This window comes from Idiotropiscis lumnitzeri, chromosome 10, assembly GCF_059441095.1.
Source record: "Idiotropiscis lumnitzeri isolate Australia: NSW breed Sydney's pygmy pipehorse chromosome 10, RoL_Ilum_1.0, whole genome shotgun sequence".
Classification (NCBI taxonomy): Eukaryota; Metazoa; Chordata; class Actinopteri; order Syngnathiformes; family Syngnathidae; genus Idiotropiscis; species Idiotropiscis lumnitzeri.
The window spans coordinates 1640266-1657061 of NC_142400.1; the positions used below are offsets into that span (position 1 = coordinate 1640266).

At 48.5% G+C, this 16796-nt stretch overlaps 3 protein-coding genes across 4 annotated transcripts; 2 read left to right on the forward strand and 1 right to left on the reverse strand.

Moving 5' to 3' along the window:
• The first annotated feature begins 241 nt into the window (after positions 1 to 241).
• Positions 242 to 4952, forward strand: LOC148328516 (pleckstrin homology domain-containing family O member 1-like). The gene is made up of 6 exons (XM_088306186.1): positions 242 to 686; positions 1616 to 1762; positions 2251 to 2391; positions 2471 to 2575; positions 3367 to 3465; positions 3579 to 4952. The coding sequence occupies exons 1-6, from the start codon at positions 492 to 494 to the stop codon at positions 4203 to 4205; spliced, it is 1314 nt and encodes a 437-aa protein (XP_088162312.1). The 5' UTR covers positions 242 to 491; the 3' UTR covers positions 4206 to 4952.
• On the reverse strand, positions 4812 to 7629 carry LOC148328517 (acidic leucine-rich nuclear phosphoprotein 32 family member D-like). Of its 2 annotated transcripts, none has more exons than XM_088306189.1 (7): positions 7405 to 7629; positions 6803 to 6952; positions 6509 to 6631; positions 6283 to 6436; positions 5458 to 5645; positions 5201 to 5261; positions 4812 to 5136 (listed from the first exon to the last, which is right to left on the reverse strand). In XM_088306189.1, exons 1-7 carry the CDS (start codon positions 7462 to 7464, stop codon positions 5060 to 5062), a joined length of 813 nt encoding a protein of 270 aa, XP_088162315.1. In that variant the 5' UTR covers positions 7465 to 7629; the 3' UTR covers positions 4812 to 5059. The 2 variants fall into 2 exon arrangements, with proteins under 2 accessions (XP_088162315.1, XP_088162316.1); XM_088306190.1 differs by having other exon boundaries at positions 5458 to 5591; positions 7405 to 7626.
• A 476-nt stretch (positions 7630 to 8105) lies between these two features.
• myo1eb (myosin IEb) lies at positions 8106 to 15984 on the forward strand. The gene is made up of 27 exons (XM_088306181.1): positions 8106 to 8267; positions 8994 to 9131; positions 9212 to 9301; positions 9637 to 9731; positions 9809 to 9896; positions 9971 to 10060; positions 10158 to 10289; positions 10639 to 10773; positions 10875 to 11007; positions 11078 to 11274; positions 11347 to 11427; positions 11514 to 11600; positions 11685 to 11771; positions 12263 to 12430; positions 12509 to 12594; positions 12673 to 12754; positions 12970 to 13175; positions 13252 to 13396; positions 13481 to 13595; positions 13678 to 13847; positions 13934 to 14079; positions 14359 to 14505; positions 14599 to 14756; positions 14831 to 14905; positions 14977 to 15166; positions 15319 to 15494; positions 15583 to 15984. The coding sequence occupies exons 1-27, from the start codon at positions 8265 to 8267 to the stop codon at positions 15657 to 15659; spliced, it is 3297 nt and encodes a 1098-aa protein (XP_088162307.1). The 5' UTR covers positions 8106 to 8264; the 3' UTR covers positions 15660 to 15984.
• Positions 15985 to 16796: the final 812 nt, after the last annotated feature.

Below are 16796 nucleotides of genomic sequence, written 5' to 3' on the forward strand. Positions count from 1 at the left end.
CGAGGTTAAGCTAAAAACATGAAGCGAATAAAAAAACATTTTAATAACAATTGTGTCACGTGATATTTGTTGTGGCAAAACAGTCAAACTCAATCAACTCGTGAAAATGTCTGCGAGCAAGACGTTCTCAATTTTGCCCAAATGTGATGCTGCGCTTCAACCCCCATGAGCCTGCCCCACATAGGGCCCCCCTCGCCATCACTTTGAAGCTTGGCTGGGTGAAGATCCGGAATCATTTTCAAGACACGGACAGATGACGATGTCTGAAAAAACACTGTGACAAAGTCAAAAGCTAAGTTTTGTCGGTCATTCAATTAGCGTTCGCTCTAAGTGTGAGCTTCTGATAGGTGATGAAGTTGTCGCCTGATGTGCAAAGATTTTGGAGGAGGCTGGCCAGCAGAGGGTTGCCGAGAAGCCGCTGAGCCAGTAGGGGGTGAAGGCGAGCAGGGGGGAGGAGGGGGGGGGTGGTCAGAGCAACCGGACACCGAGCGATGCATCGCCGGCTGCTGTCCACTCACATGACGCCAAAGGCCGGAGGAGGTTCGGCAGAGTCTGCGGGGCCCAAGTGGAGGCGCTTTGAGCCGCCTTGGACCGCCACGATGCTCGCCGGCCAGCCCGACATCAACAGTGACACAACAAATTCAACAACAACAATGAAGCACAACAAACTCGCCGATAGTAATACGGTAAGTACACGCACGCACACACCTCGAAAAAAGAAGAGTACAAAACGAAGGCACAGAAAGACGAAAGATAACTGAAAATTAATGCCGGCTTTTATTTTGAAACTAACGAACTTGCTGGGTGGCCTGAAACCAGCTTCCGCTTTGCAAAGTTTCAAAATAAAACAACGTCCGTGCCACTAGTAAAGAACCTTTTCCTAGCTGAAAATGAGTAGACACGAAAACAAAAGCATATATTTTGTCGCACAAAAGCTGTACTCAAAACTTTATGTATAGAGTACATGCATGTACTTTTTTTTACTGTGTGCGTATGCAGTCGACCTCGGTCCATTGGAATGCAGTGAGGAGGAACCAATCCTGAAAAAAAATTGAAATTGGGACCAAAAAAACGAATATTTGAATACGAGTGTGTACTTTATATACTAAGTACATTCAAAGAAAAGCGACTTATCGTTCCATTTACAAACATGATGCTCAAGAGAGAAAAACGATTTCTTGCTTTCATTTTGGTGATTTTTTTGGTCTCAGTTTGGTTCATTAAAATTCATTCAATAATTTTATACAGTATATCATTAACGTATTGCTTTATTGTAACTATAATAACAATGTTATATTCACAAAAATAATGCCATTCTTCTGCTTCATTTAAATGCCCCCACATTACACCGGCCCCCACTCTGGCAGTCCTCAAATGACTTTCCTTAAGTCACTATCTACTATTCAATGTTGTATTGATTTGGTGGTTTCTTGTTTTGATCTTTTATAGCCTGTAATATTTAAAATGAAATCTACAACACTTTAGTCAGGCCTTTTGTTTTAAAATCTACTCTACAAATCATTCTGGGTTGAATCGAATCCATCCACTGAATCCAATTCACCGTTGTTCCAAAGTCATTCCGATATACAAATACGTCCTCTGTGCTCTCCTGCAGGTCGCTTCCATTTTGTCTTGTCAAGTGGACAAGGCGGACAAAGCGGGCTGGCTGCGAAGGTTCTGCGGTAAAGGAATGTTCCGGGAGATCTGGAAGAACCGCTTCGTCATCCTCAAAGACCAACAGCTGATGGTCTGCGAGAAAGAGGTGGGGCCCACCGTTTTTTGTTTTTTTTTTTTTGTTTCTTTTTTGGCGGGGTGGTGCTTGTTCATGAGCAACACCTGTCACCTCAGCACATAACATTTTGGTTGTGAGATGACACTTTTCTCAGGTTGAAACTGTCAAACAACTTCTATGAGAGTCATATTACACTGGACACACACACACACACACGCAGGCTGGGGTGTGTGTGCGTGTCTGTGTGTGTGAGGGGGGCCTGTCCCGAACTGAACATTGGTTAATAATGGATGTTGTTTCCATGACGATAAGACCTGCAAACGCCTGACTATGTGTGTGTGCGTGTGTGTGTGTGTGCTTAGTGGACTATAATGCTAACAATGCTAACTTGTATGAAAGTGAACGAATCATAAATACATTTGTTACTCAATAAAAACTCAAACCCCAAATGATTGACGTGTGAGTGGTTAAGCGCTAATTTGTAATGCGTGAGCCGAGTTTGGCTGTGTGAGCCGCAGGGTCGCGCAGGCGCTGACGAGGTTTTGGACTTGAGCCACTTCGGCTGCTGCGACGACGTCAAGAACCACAAAAAGAAAAGTCGAAGCAAAAAGAATCACAGCAAGTTTACGCTTCAACGATGCTGCTCGGCACAGAACACGGTACGCACGTGCGGGGACACTCGTGCACATGCTTGAATTATAGCGTGCCGTTACGTGTGTGTGTGTGTTGGCGTTTTAGGTGGTGAGCGTTCTGTTCCTGGCAGTGAGTCCAGAGGACAAAGAGTCGTGGATCAGTGTGCTCAACGTCGCCATCACGAGGGCCAAGAACAAAATTCTGGATCAGGTAGTAGTCGTGCCTCGTGGCCCGAACACGCCACACACATGATATTCCTGCTCGAATGACCACAAAGAGTCCAAAATCACGGTTCAGTCCAAAGCCATGATGACTTGTGTCTTGGAGTACAAAACAGGTGTTGCATCTCCAAGCAGGGGCGGAGCTACGTGGTGCCCACCCCACATCCAGAGGAGGTTCTGATAAAAGTGACGCATACGTGCACGCGCCTGCGTACGTGTTGTCTTCTGTTCTGTCAGGCTACACTCCAAGCAACAAACAAACGAGGCTGTTTCACAGGTGGCTTCGCTTTGCCACATCCAATATGGCTGCCATACAGGGATGGCGCTGCACCGGCGCTAGGGGGTGCTATAACCCTGTCAGAAATCTTACGTAGCCCAGTTCTGCCCTGCCAACATTTGATTTTATATTCTAATATATTTGTATTTTCTCAGCAAATCTTAGAGATCGCCCCTGCTGCCATGTCAACAGGCTATTCAGTACTCAAGGCGGGCACGGTGTAGATGTTGTCCAGATTCACTATTTGTGGGAATAATGTTGAGACCGATCGCTCCCGTTATGTATGATGCTAATTGATAGGATGCGCAGCTCCACAGCAACAAGATGCGTCAGACGGGCACGCTTCTGCTGCTATTAGAAATGTAAATATAAGCCACGCCTAACCTCGTCATGTGACATTGTAGAGGCAGTTCAGAAGTCAAACGACAAGTGGCAACCGGTGTTTTAGGCTGCCGACAGGAACTGGGCCCCGTTTACACCCAAATGTGTTATTTGCACTGCAGGTGACGGCGAATGAAGGTCAGCTGTGTCACCTGACCCGAGGCCGAGCCCGGATCTGTCATGGCCGCCGCCCGCCGAGCCGAGGCCACCTGCTGACTGTGGTCAGTCACCACTTGCGACATTTTCTGCTTACTACTTCCTGTTCTGTTTGTCCACTTTCTGTTCTGTATGCTGTGTGGGTCCGTCATAAGTTGTCCGGGCACCTTTTTTCCAGGCGTCCTCATCAGACGGGACGGTGACTTTGGATCTGATTCACGAGGAAGATATTTCAGCCCCATGCAAACCCAAGAGCGGTGACCCAGAAGTATCCCCGCCAACCCTGGACCATTACGGGCCCAGAGCCCGTGGGGAACTCTTCGCCGGGACTGCCGAAGCGTCTGGGAAGTCGCAGAGTCTCCTTCGTGAAGGGCAGTGGACAGATTCTGGACGGACATTCGGGTCGGGAAAAGAATCCAGGACATCCCAGGAGAACCGCTGCGCCTCCATGGACGAGATTCCCAACCACTGGGACAAGAACCGGGCCGTTCCACCGTGCTCGGACTCCTGCGCTTCCATCAGCCGCCTGGACCGCCTCATCAGCCTCAAGTTGGCGCAAACGGAGCGGCTGATGGCGACCACGCACAACCTGCCCGAGTCGTACCGACCCGAAGGCCAAGACGGAAAACGGACAGAGTCGGTGGAGGAAATGAGAGTGGAAGTCTCCAGCCTTCTGAAGGAGGCGCTGGAAGCCCTGCAGCTGGCCCGCCAGGTCCTGCAGGAGGTGAAGGATCTCAGGGAAAATCACTGCCAAATGGATCAGTCCCAAAACCGGAGCCGGCACCAGAACAATTCACCACCCTGAAGCCGCTAGTTGGACTATTGACTTTCAAGTTGGGATGAGGAATATGTTGTCAAGTCTGCGCTTGTTGACAGCAAATGTCAGCCATCAATCAAAGCAAACAGTGTGACAATAAAAGCAAAACAAGGTCATCTGGGTTATTCTAACTCCAACCTAACTGTGAGAAAGCTAATGTTAGCGCAACATGCTAACTGATTCCCTGGTGAATGGCAGGGATGGATGTAAGAAGCTCATTTCAAGCTTGGAAACATCACGAATGCACAGCCACCAGTAGATGGCAGCGTTGCATCATGTCACATTTGACAGTTTTTTTTTAGTGAGTTAATTGGCAGAAGTAGTTAGCAAATGTATGATCGCCACGTAAGGAGCCCCTCGATCTGGAGAGGGTAGTGCCGCTCGTGGCACGTCTTGGTTTGCTATCAGACGCCATTCCTGCAGTAGGTGTGGCTTTCTTTCGCTGCTAAAGAAATGCCGCTAGAACAAAAGCACTGTGAGCTCAAATGTTTGAGGTGTCAGAAGCCCCAAAAAATATTCATTTTCAAGTCACTATTGCGCTAGCTAGACATGGAAATCTGAAAACGCCTGACAGTCAATCAGAACCCAAAGAAAGACTTTTGACAAGTCAAGCTTTATTGAAAAACAATGACATCATATGATGACGCCAGAAAATAACAGACATTAAAATTTTTTTTTTTTTAAAAATCAACTGGCGGCACTTTCAAAGTTAAGAGTTCATTTGTATTTGCACACCAAAACCAGGACCAAGACCAGCTGATCACCAACTGTGTTTCCTGTGCCTCTTAGGTGGGCGGGGCCAGAGATCAGCAAAAGAGTGGGCGGGGTCCAGCGACACTCAACTATTGGTCATCCTCGTCTCCGTCTTCATCGTCTTCGTCGTCTCTCTTCCTCTTTTCGCCATGGAGCGCCTCGTCGTCTGAGAAGCCAATGCCAGAGTTGGTGTCCATCGCAATTTTTTTTTATCTTTCTTGCAAACTAACCTCCATCTTCATCCTCCTCCTCCTCCTCCTCTTCCACGTAGTCGCCGTCATCGTCCTCGTCCTGAAGACAAGACAATTTTGACAGACGAATTGGCCCTTGGCTGGAGTGATGAATTTAGAATTTAGGAAATATTTAGCATGCCACCCCCCATTTCATCTTGAACGAGGAGAACGCTAGCCATATTAAAAAAATATATATATCCTAATTTGAGTTTTTTTTTTTTTAGCGCTGGAATCCACTATATGAAGTCACCCACCTGGATGCCCTCCTTCATCAGGTATGACAGCCCCACCTCCTCCTCGTCCTCCTCCTCAGAGACATCATCATCATCGTCATCATCTTCATCATTCGCACCGTGTGGACCGGCGCCGTCATCCTTGTCTGTAGCACCTAAGTCCACAAAACCTTTCAAAAATCTCCCAAGATGTCCACTTGAAAGCCTTTCTGTGACGCCCCCCCCCCCAAAAAAAAAATTTTGAGTCATTGGAGGAGTGAGGCCGCATTCAACCCAATTTCATCTCGAGTGGGCCCTCGGGGACAAAGTATCCTCTCACTTCCCACAAAATCATTGAGCCTGTCCTTGGACGACTGAGCAACATCACACACGCGCACGGTGGCCAAACAACGATCACACACATGGACTGCAAATCAGTCATTGAGTAACAAAGAGTGAAAAATGTCAAATTAAAAACAAATTCGACATTAATTTGTATCAAATAATAATTATTAACCAATTTGTTATTCAGTTGAAAGCCAAAGAAAACATATGCGTCTTCAGATGAGTTTTCAATATGGACAGCGAGTGTCGCAAAAAAAAAAAAAGCGTCTCTTTGTTAGACGAATTTATCCAAACGCAAACTTATGAATGAATGACATTTTAAACCATGAAAAGAGCAATAATACGGATAAGAAGAAACGAAGAGTTGAAATTAGGCATCAAATCCAAAGTATCAACCAATTTGAGAGTCATGAAAGCGCCCTCCGGTGGACAAACTAGTGAGTTACTTTTTAAATGCCCCGGCAGGCGGAACGTTTAAATTTGAGATACCAGGCGTAGTCGAGCATGCCGTGCAAGTGTTACCGTTTTCCGAGTCCGGCATCTCATTGTCATGGCGATCATATCCATCCAGATATTTGACGTTAGGCAAGAGGCGGAAGACGGCATCGCGGTAGTCGTCCCGCGTGCTCACTTCACAACCCGACACGTCCAAAGTCTTCAGCTTCTTCAGGGGCTCCTGCGAGAGGGTGATCGGGGCCACGTCAGCGAGTTGCTGAGTACGCTACGGTGACTTCCTGCGGGTACTCACCAATGCCTCCAGGGCGGCCATGTCGCTGATCTTGTTCCCGCTGATGTTGAGGTGTGTCAGGTTTGGACACTTTTGGGCCAGCGCCTCCAAACCACCACAGATGGTGTTGCCGCTCAACTCCAACTGACAAAAAAAGAGCACACACACAAGGTTATATTACTTTTGTCATTATCAGAGATTTCATTCCTCATTTACCACCCATTTTGTGGAAAGTATACACTGAATGTTTAGCATTTTTTTTCTTAAGAATTTATCCAATGGACGCCATATGAAGCGAGGGCTGGGCTGGCCCACCTTGTGTAGTTTTGGCAATCGAGGCAGTTTGGTGAGCGACTTGAGGCCCACGTTAGCCATGCGCAGAACCTCCAGAGCCGAAAACTCCTCCGTCAAGCCGTCCACCTCGCCGTCGCCAGAACGGCACGTGTCCAAGGCCAACTCGCATAGCTGCACAACAACAACAACAACAAGTTACACTTAAGCAGCTTGAGTGTGAGTGCGCGTGTCGGTCTCGTGCTCGGTGATTGCCACGCCGTCAAGCAAATTTGGAAAGTTTGACAGACAGTCCCCGGAGACTGTCACCATGGTAACCAAGCCATAAACAACGGCGGTGTGCCAACCGGAAGCGGCACGACATTTTGGCGCCAAAGACAAGCCAAGTTGTGCTTCTTTTTTTTTTTTTTTTCGAGTCACGTGACGAGGAGTAGAAGGCGGCAAGGCCAAGCTTGAACAATGGCGGGGAAGCGAAGGAGTGACCGAAGCCAAACGTCAACATGACGTCCCGTTCCACAAGCACCACTCGGACCGTCACTCCATGATGCGACTTGCGCACATTCCTAAAGCGGGCGAGAAAGAAGACCGCGAAGAAGACGTTTGGCGCTCCGTCGCCGTTGACGCACCTCAGCTGGACTTCTGTCCTTCAGCTCCAAGTGGACCCTCTTCTTCATGTCCATGTTCATGTTCGATGCCGCAAAGCAAGCGAGAGCAAAAGAAAATAAATATAACGTAAATACGACGCTTGTTTTACAAAGAAGGCCAAAGACGATCAGCTAGCCCGCCATGTTGGACACACGCCGTTAAACCACGCCCCTCCACGTCAACGCCAATAGAATCGCTACAGACTCTCCTCCTATTGGTTACACCACCCACTAATCCCGCCCTTCCAAAAAGAGCTCTTACTTGGCTGAGATCATGAAATCCAGTTTTACATTGGTGCCATCTTGTGAAATTCGTTTGCCAAGGAAATTTCTATTTCCCGTTTTCATTACAGTAATATTATTACACAAATATTCCACACAGTTTGACGTAGGGTGAATCCAAAGATGGCTTTGAGTAACCGAAGTGCAAGACACCAATGGGAGTAACAAATATTCACAAAAGAACTGAAAGTTGCCTTTTAGGGCTGACAAGGTTCCATAGTCAGGCAAAGTGAAGGTCATGAACATATACGTAGTTAATAGTGAAATTCATGTCGATGTTACGCCGGAGATCACATTCCACCATGGATGAAGACTTGTTTTGTTTGCCGACAGCAGGGGGCAGGCGCATGTGTTTTCCCCAAACGGAAAGTTAAGGAGGAGGCGTGGCTATACCTGTCCACACCTGCACGGTCTTGACTTACCTTGACGCTCCGTCTGGCTCGAAACTAGCGACTGTGTGCACAGCAGCAAAGTGGACTCATGTGGACTCAAGTGTATTCATCCGATCTGGATTGATTTGTGGGTCAACTTCAACTTCCCGGGAAGTGACCGTAGCAGACATGGTGAGGCTAACGTCTTGGTGACACGCCCTTGTCCTGGTTGGGGTCCTTGTACCGATCATGGTTGTGGTCCCGGTTCTGGTTCTGGTTCTGGTTCTGGTTCTGATCCTCTCTTGAATTGTACTTGTGTCTGTGAACGCTTTTCTTCTGGAACTTTTTACTTGTTTCCTGTTATTGGTCCTGGTTTCTGTCTAAGTAAACGATCAGAAGAAGTGTCTTATGGACAAAATTGTGAAAAAAAGACCATGTAAAAAATATATGTATATTAACACAAACACTATTGGCTTCAATTCTTTCTCGCTCTCACAAACACACACACATAAGCGCACGTATAGACACTTAAACAACCATAACTACTCGCACGCAAGCTGAGTGTGTAAATTGTGTACTTTGTAGTTTTGTGTCCACAAACATGAGCCAACAGGACTTTGGAATGCTGGAAATTCAAGAGGAGACACGCCTGTGGCTCACATTATCAGCGCATTCTCTGACATTCCGATTCCGTACCATCAAAGCCTGAACTGAGTAAAAACACAAAACACATTTTTACCTTCAGCCTTAAATCTTTCTTCAAATTTCCTTAAGTGTCAAAATGAAACGGAATGCCTTCACTAAATGTCCTCACCTTTGCACTAAAAGTGTGTGCGCGTGTGTGTGTGTGTGTGCATGTGTGTGTTTGTATTTGTTCAAATTAAAATTTAAGTCAATGTGGTTGCTCCACCCACACAGGGCAGCAAGGAGCGCTATCATTGGCTGGCTCAGGATGTGAAAGTGAGCGGCGTGGACGACATGGTGCTCCTGTCCAAAATCAACGAGGACGCCATCACGGAGAACCTCAAGAAGAGATACATGGACGACTACATCTTTGTATCCTCCTCGCACGGCATTTTCAGCACATCACCTCAACTTCCAACTGGAACCCTTGACATGATTTTTTTTTTTGCCAGACATACATTGGACCGGTTCTGATCTCTGTCAATCCGTTTAAACAACTTCCGTACTTCACAGATAGAGAAGTGGACCTCTACCAGGGAGCGGTACCAGATGCGCTCACACACAAAGAATGAGAATGAGAATTGGTCAGATGTAAAGTATCAAACAACCCTCTGAAAAACAAGATGCGGAGCGTGAGCGCTTATTCTTCCGAATTTCAGCACAGGACTGTCCTGTAATTTGCTGCACGTATTTTGTAACCTTGAATTGTCATGTGACAGGACAGTTGTAAACCGAGGACCATTTTAGTCTTTTTTTTTTTTTACTTATTGTCGCTCCCCGGCCAAAATGGCTCCACCCACATATTTTGCCCCCCACCATCACCATTGAGAACGAGCGATGTAACGTGCCCGTAAATGATGTAACGTGTGTCATGCAGGCTCAATACGAGAACCCACCTCACATCTACGCGCTGGCCGACGACGTTTATCGCAACATGATGATTGACAGCGAGAACCAGTGTGTCATCATCAGGTGGTCACGACTCTGTTTCCTCGAGGTACGAAGGCTTCCTCTCTCATTTCCTGTCTGACTTCTTTGCTGCTCCTCAGTGGCGAGAGCGGCGCCGGGAAGACGGTGGCAGCCAAATACATCATGAGCTACGTTTCCAAGGTATCAGGGGGTGGCGACAAGGTCCAGGTGAGTGGAGGGGGCGGAGTTACAGGAGATGCAAATGCACTTGCGCTAATAGGTGTGTGCGTGTGTGTGTGCAGCACGTGAAGGACATCATCCTGCAGTCCAACCCCCTGCTGGAGGCCTTCGGGAACGCCAAGACGGTCCGGAATAATAATTCCAGCCGCTTTGTCAGTACTCGCGACTTAAACGCACATGCAGACACGTGCATGCCAACACACACACACACACACACATGCATGCATGACACGTGCGCTCCCCTGACAGGGAAAGTACTTTGAGATCCAGTTCAGCCGCGGCGGCGCTCCCGACGGAGGGAAGATCTCAAACTTCCTGTTGGAGAAGAGCCGAGTGGTTTCACAAAATCCTGGCGAGAGGAACTTCCACATCTACTACCAGGTACCGTATTTTCCAGACTATAAGATGCTACTTTTTTCCTTGATTTTCAACCATGCGGCTAATAAAACGGCGTGGCTTTTCTGTGGATTTTTCTTTCATAGTAGGGGCGCTCTAGAGTTCTGAAAATACTCAAAATAAATCTCCATTTTTATTTATTTTTCTATTGAGTATTTTTTTTTTCCCCAAAAAGATTTGCAGTGACTAACATAACGGTGTGCCTAATAGTCCGGAAAATACGGCAGTAGCGGGTCCTACCAGGCGCTGCTACGTCAGCTCTCTCTCCTCTACTCTGAGAAAAAGTTCCAACTTTGAGCCCTAACTCCACCCGACTTTGACCTTTAACCCTCAGCTGCTGGAGGGGGCGAGTGGTGAGCAGAGGGAAAACCTCGGGGTCACCACCCCCGACTACTACAACTACCTCAACCAATCGGGAACGTTCACGGTGGAAGACGTCAACGACAAAAAGGAATTCTCTGACACGTTGGTCCGTCGATGGCTCTCGACTTGTCTGAGCGTTTATCAGTTTGTCCTTGCCTCCATTCGTGTTTGTGTCTCTTCTTCCGTCTGTGTGTGTTGGCGTGTCAGGGCGCCATGTCCGTGGTGGGCCTGTCGATGGAGGACCAAGATTCGGTCATTCAGCTGGTGGCGGGCATCCTCCACCTGGGGAACATCAACTTCCGCGAGGAGAACAACTTTGCGGTGGTGGATAGTTCCGATTGTAAGTTCTGCAAAATTGGGCGCCGTCTTGCCGGTCGCTGGCCCCGTGTAACGCCGCGCGTCCGCTTCAGTTCTGGCCTTCCCGTCCTTCCTGCTCGGGATCCCTCAGGACGCTCTGTGCAGCAAACTGACCAGCAGGATTATGGACAGCAAGTGGGGCGGGAAAACCGAGTCGATCGCGGTCACCCTCAACATGGAGCAGGCCTGCTTCACTCGCGACGCCCTCGCCAAAGCGCTCTACAGCCGCCTCTTTGACTTCCTGGTCGACGTCAGTCCGCATCCGCACGGCCCCGCCCATCGGCTTGTACCTCGTCACTAACTGTGTGTGTGTTTTTGTCAGTGTGTCAATAGAGCCATACAGAAGGATCAGGAGGAGTTCAACATCGGGGTCCTGGACATCTACGGCTTTGAGATCTTCCAGGTGAAATATGCACACACACACACACACACACACCCCTGCACCCCCACACACTCCTCGCTAATCCCGCATTTGTTTTTTGGCGTTAGCAAAACGGTTTCGAACAGTTCTGCATCAACTTTGTCAACGAGAAGCTGCAGCAGATTTTCATCCAGCTCACGTTGAAGGCGGAGCAGGTGTGATGACTTCTTGTTCTGCTAATTTTCCATCCGAGAACCTCTCACCCATTTTCGTGCGTGTGTGTGTGTGTGTGTGTGTAGGAGGAGTATGTTCAGGAGGGAATCAAATGGACGCCCATCGAGTATTTCAACAATAAAGTTGTTTGTGACCTCATTGAGTCCAAAGTGGTGAGTTGTCCAATCACTTGACAGCCTTTCAACATCACAAGGTCGTCATGCCAAATTTTCGCTCGCACGCCAATATTTGTGCACATTCTCAGTCATCCGGGGGGGTCGAAGTCCACAAAACAGCAATTTTGGCAACTGCACTCTTTTTGGCTTCTGAAGACCTTTCAAATTTTATTCCAGAATTTTTCTTCACTTTGGATGAGCGATTTCAGAACTTTGTAAGATGACCTCTGACCTCGGTCCGGCAGATTGGCTGACCACCCCTAGGGCACACTACACAACAACATCACAGACACAAATAAATAACGGCGCACTTGACTCATTCAGTACAAGCCGAATAAAAAAAAAAAATATTGAGCTTTGACGTCTTTAGCCGTCAATGGTAGCAAAAGTTAAGATTTAGAAGTGAAGAAGCCCTTTGGATGAAATGTCTTCTGCACCGTTGAATGCGCACAAATAGCTTGGGTGATCTTCCTTGTGCTCCTTCCCAGAATCCTCCCGGCATCATGAGCGTCTTGGATGACGTGTGCGCGACCATGCACGCTAAAGGCGATGGCGCAGACCAGACTCTGCTGCAGAAACTCCAAGGTCAAGTCGGCTCGCACGAACACTTCAGCAGCTGGAACAAAGGATTCATCGTACACCACTACGCCGGAAAGGTGCACCCACCTGCGCACCACCGAGCCGTGACGCGTGTGGTCTGTCGGCGTGTCTGATGAGACGTGTGCGTCGTTCAGGTGTCGTACGACGTCGGCGGCTTCTGCGAGCGGAACCGAGACGTGCTGTTCAACGACATCATCGAGCTGATGCAAGGCAGCGAGTTGTAAGTGCCGCGCGTCGTCGTAGGTGTCGACCTCATCGCGTCGTGACCTGACGGCTGCGTGCGATGCGTTTGTGTCAGCCCGTTTATTCGAGCGCTCTTCCCGGAGAACCTGGAGACCGAGAAGCGGGGACGTCCAACCACGGCCAGCAGCAAGATCAAGGTGAGTACCTGGACGACGTCCAGCAGGTGGCGCCGTCTGCCGTTGCATTATTACATTAATGGCGATTGTTGTTTTTAATGCGGACGAAATGTCCCGTCCAAGTACACGACGCATGATTCGGACCGAGCGGGATTCGAACTGCGGACCCATCGGTTACTGGACGACCCGCGCGACCTCTGATCCGTGACCTCCGTGTGATCCTCCTCTGTGTTTAGAAACAAGCCAACACTCTGGTCCAAACACTGATGAAGTGCACGCCTCACTACATTCGCTGCATCAAACCCAACGAAACCAAACGTCCTCGCGACTGGGAAGAGAACCGAGTACGACATCAGGTGGAGTACCTGGGCCTCCGTGAGAACATCCGGGTCCGTCGAGCCGGATATGCGTACCGGCGTATTTTCAACAAGTTCCTGCAGAGGTCAGAGTGCAAATATCGCGAGCGCCGATAGCGGGTGACGTCGTCGTCGGCTCTCGCTCAGCTTTTGGCCTCGCAGGTACGCCATCTTGACCCGAGAGACGTGGCCCACCTGGCAAGGGGACCAGCGTCAGGGCGTCCTGCACCTCCTGAACTCCGTCCACATGGACGAGGACCAATTCCAGCTGGGGAAGACAAAAATCTTTGTTAAAGCTCCGGAGTCGGTATGAAAACACGTCGAGGTGGATGCGCTTCTGCATGTTGAGGCTTGAAAACTGAAAGTCCACAGTGTGGTTGTGTCCCCGCAGCTCTTCCTGTTGGAGGAGATGAGAGAGAGGAAGTACAACGGTTACGCTCGGGTCATCCAGAAGGCGTGGCGGAAACACATTGCCGTCCGCAAGTACGTGAAGATGAGGGAGGAAGGTGAGACGTCATCTCTCGCGCCCTCGCTCGGTCAGCAAACGGCTTCGCTCCTTTTTTTTTTTTTTTTGTCGTCTTCTTGCAGCGTCTGACATCCTGCTCAATAAGAAGGAACGTCGCAAGAACAGCTTGAACCGGAACTTTGTGGGCGACTACATCGGCACCGACGTCCATCCGGAGATCCGGCAGTTTGTCGGCCGCAGGGAGAGGATTGACTTTGCCGATGTGGTCGTCAAATTTGACCGCAGGTTTCGGGTAAGAGAGATGCCGAAGGCAAAGAACCACAGAAGAAGCCAATTTGGCCTCACAACACCAGGCGTGTTTTTTTTTCTTTGGACCAGACGGTGAAGCGTGACCTCATACTCACCCCCAAGTTCTTGTACCTGATTGGTCGAGAGAAGGTGAAACAGGGCCCAGATAAAGGTCAAATCCAGGAGGTTCTCAAGAGGAAAATGGAACTCGGCAATATCCAGTCTGTTTCCTTGAGGTAAAAAGTTCAAGCTGAGGACTGAATCATGGGAATCAAAACGCCAAATTCGAACTGGATTTAGAAAAAGAATCACAAAAGCAAGAAGACCAAAACAATGGCTGAAACTTTTATAGCCATTGTTAAACAATCCCTCGTTTTTTGCGGTTAATTGGGACCAGAACACCCCCCCCGTCGTTGTAAAAAATCAGCGAAACACCGAAGCCACAAAAAAGCAAACTAAAAGTTGGACATGTGAAGCTCGAAGCCGACTGAATGTTTGTGTGTGCGCGTCTGAAGCACCCTGCAGGATGACATCTTTATCATCCACCAACAAGAGTACGACAGTGTCCTCCAGAGTGTCTTCAAAACCGAATTCCTCAGTCTACTCATCAAACGACATCACGAGAAAACGCAGAGTAATCTGCCGCTCAAGTTCAACAACCTGTTCGTACCCCAATCGATTCCTCGTCGTCTCAACTGTGCTTCAACTGTGCTGGCGTTCCGATTTGAGATCTTCATTTTTTTTTGTGCTTTCAGTCTGGAGTTCAAAGTGAAGAAAGGAGGCTGGGGGCCGTTTAGCTCATCGGGTTCCAGACAGATCCAGTTCCAGGAGGGTCAGGGGGACGAGGCAGTCCTCAAACCCAGTGGGAAGGTTCTGCACGTCTCCATTGGACCGGGACTGCCCAAAAACTCGCGTAAGCGCCAACCGGTCTCGGGAGTGCAACCGGGATTTCCCGAGAGGCTACTCTGAATTCCCGTCTGTTCTCAGGACCCACAAGGAGGGACAAACGTAAGAGTTTCTACCGAGACAATCGGGCCGCACCTACCACCCAGAACAACCCAGGTACCAGTTGAACATTCCGCTGTTTTAATGATGTCAAGTGCGAGGCTGATTCGCGCTGCTCACTTCCTCAGGTCCTCACAACGGAGGCATCAAGACTCCCCAAGGAAACGCCTCTAGAGGCTCGCTACTGAGGCAGCAGTCCAGCATGGAGCAGCCCAGTCTGCCCCGACTCCAGAACCAGAACCAGCATCGGCATGACAGCGGGAGCACGAAGAATGTGGACATGGGCTTCATGAACGTCCCGGAACAAGGCGCCGCTGGGTGAGAACACTCGGACCGCAGCTCGTACTGATGCCAGCGACTTTTTGAGCTAATGCCAAAATAGAGCGAGGCTGCCGGGTCACGCTTCAGACGGCCGTCACACCGGTGCAGCTTCACACACTTGACTCCCTCGTTGGCATATTTGGCTTTAGGCTGCAGCGTCGGCGTTCCAAGGAGGTGAAGCCGGTCCCCGGAGCGGGTCGACCGAAACCGGCGCCCAAACCTAAGCCCCGCTCCCCGCAGTGTCGCGCCCTCTACGCTTACGATGCCCAGGACACAGACGAGCTCAGCTTCAACACGGATGATGTCATCGAGATTCTCACTGAAGGTACCACTGGAGCTGCAGTCCTCATCTTCAATATTATTGTCCTCCTCCTCCCTTTTCTCTTTCGTGTAACAATCAAACTGTCATTTAGATCCCTCGGGCTGGTGGTATGGACGCCTCCGCGGCCGAGAGGGAATGTTTCCTGGAAACTACGTGGAGAAGATGTAGATGTTAAGCTCACTGACCATTCTTTTACTGTTTAAGAAAAAAAACGTTTTTACAGACTGATAGCTGTCAGTCAAGACCCACAGGGGTCACAGGTCAACGTGCCGCCAGCTGGCCGTGAAACGGGGCGGCAGTGACGAGTTGCCACGGAAACCGGAGAGGAAGTCAATGGGAGTCATGACGCCACCTGTTCATTGACATTAATTTGAAGTTAATTGTGTTAATGAGTGTTCTGTTCATCTGCTTTGAATGCGACGTGATGCCTGAAAGTCTCAGTGCAAACTCACAGAAATCAACTAAGTCAAATAAATGAACAAATTGGTCTACACTTTTTTGTTCGTTTTAAGCCTTCCTCGTGGAGCATCTATCGTGTGACGCCAGCCGGAGGAGGTCAATGCTGCTGAGAAAATGTGATGTCAAGTTCTCCTTATTTGAAAAAGCAAGGCAGCTTTATTTCTTGAGCGCATTTCGTTCCCAAGGTAACTCAATTTAAAAAATAATTTAAATAAATATTTAAAAACAAAGTACTTACATAAATGACTTACTAAAAATAGAACGTACAGTGCAAATAAAAGATTTGAAAATGAGAAAAAGAACCGATAACAAAAAAAGACTACATTTCCCAGAGTTCCATTCTCCGGTTCAGTCATGTTTCCTTCAGGTCATATTAGAAGTGAATAAACGTTACTTAACACAGCTAAGTAGCTCGAAACGTTTTGCGCACACAAAGTTTTCGTTAAGGCCATCAAATCGTGCGGCTGTGATGAGAATATTTGCGTCTGAATGACGTCAGTGTTTGGCATTTGCAAATATGCACATATCTCTCCCGATCGAAAGAGGCTGAGAAGTGAGTTTGGCATACAGAAAAAGAACAAGCATTTTCAAAATAAAAAAATGAGAAGAGGGCGGTGGTGGAATTGTAATTTACAAGAGCATCAAGTTAAAAAAACAGCAACACGCGTATTGCACAAAAACAGGCTACGTGTTTCGTTTGGTGTGAAGCTTTTCAAGGCTTTCTTCAAAAACTCATAAACAAAAACACAGACGTACAGTAGACAGGAGCGAAACGACACTTTTTTTACAAGTTCAATTACGACAACGATGTCGCTTTTCGATGACGTCCCCTTGCGCCTCACGAGG

Bases quoted from the DNA above. Each gene is read 5' to 3' on its own strand.
- LOC148328517 (XM_088306189.1), bottom strand. From the start codon at position 7,464: ATGAACATGGACATGAAGAAGAGGGTCCACTTGGAGCTGAAGGACAGA. The intron at 5,262-5,457 runs GTGGGTGACTTC...TCTTGTCTTCAG, and splicing joins TGATGAAGGAGGGCATCCAG to GACGAGGACGATGACGGCGA. The intron at 5,137-5,200 runs GTTAGTTTGCAA...TTGGCTTCTCAG, and splicing joins GGAGGAGGATGAAGATGGAG to ACGACGAGGCGCTCCATGGC.
- myo1eb (XM_088306181.1), top strand. The intron at 11,275-11,346 runs GTCAGTCCGCAT...TGTTTTTGTCAG, and splicing joins TCTTTGACTTCCTGGTCGAC to TGTGTCAATAGAGCCATACA. The intron at 13,176-13,251 runs GTCAGAGTGCAA...TTGGCCTCGCAG, and splicing joins TTCAACAAGTTCCTGCAGAG to GTACGCCATCTTGACCCGAG.
- LOC148328516 (XM_088306186.1), top strand. From the start codon at position 492: ATGCATCGCCGGCTGCTGTCCACTCACATGACGCCAAAGGCCGGAGGA. The intron at 687-1,615 runs GTAAGTACACGC...GCTCTCCTGCAG, and splicing joins AACTCGCCGATAGTAATACG to GTCGCTTCCATTTTGTCTTG. The intron at 1,763-2,250 runs GTGGGGCCCACC...TGTGAGCCGCAG, and splicing joins TGATGGTCTGCGAGAAAGAG to GGTCGCGCAGGCGCTGACGA.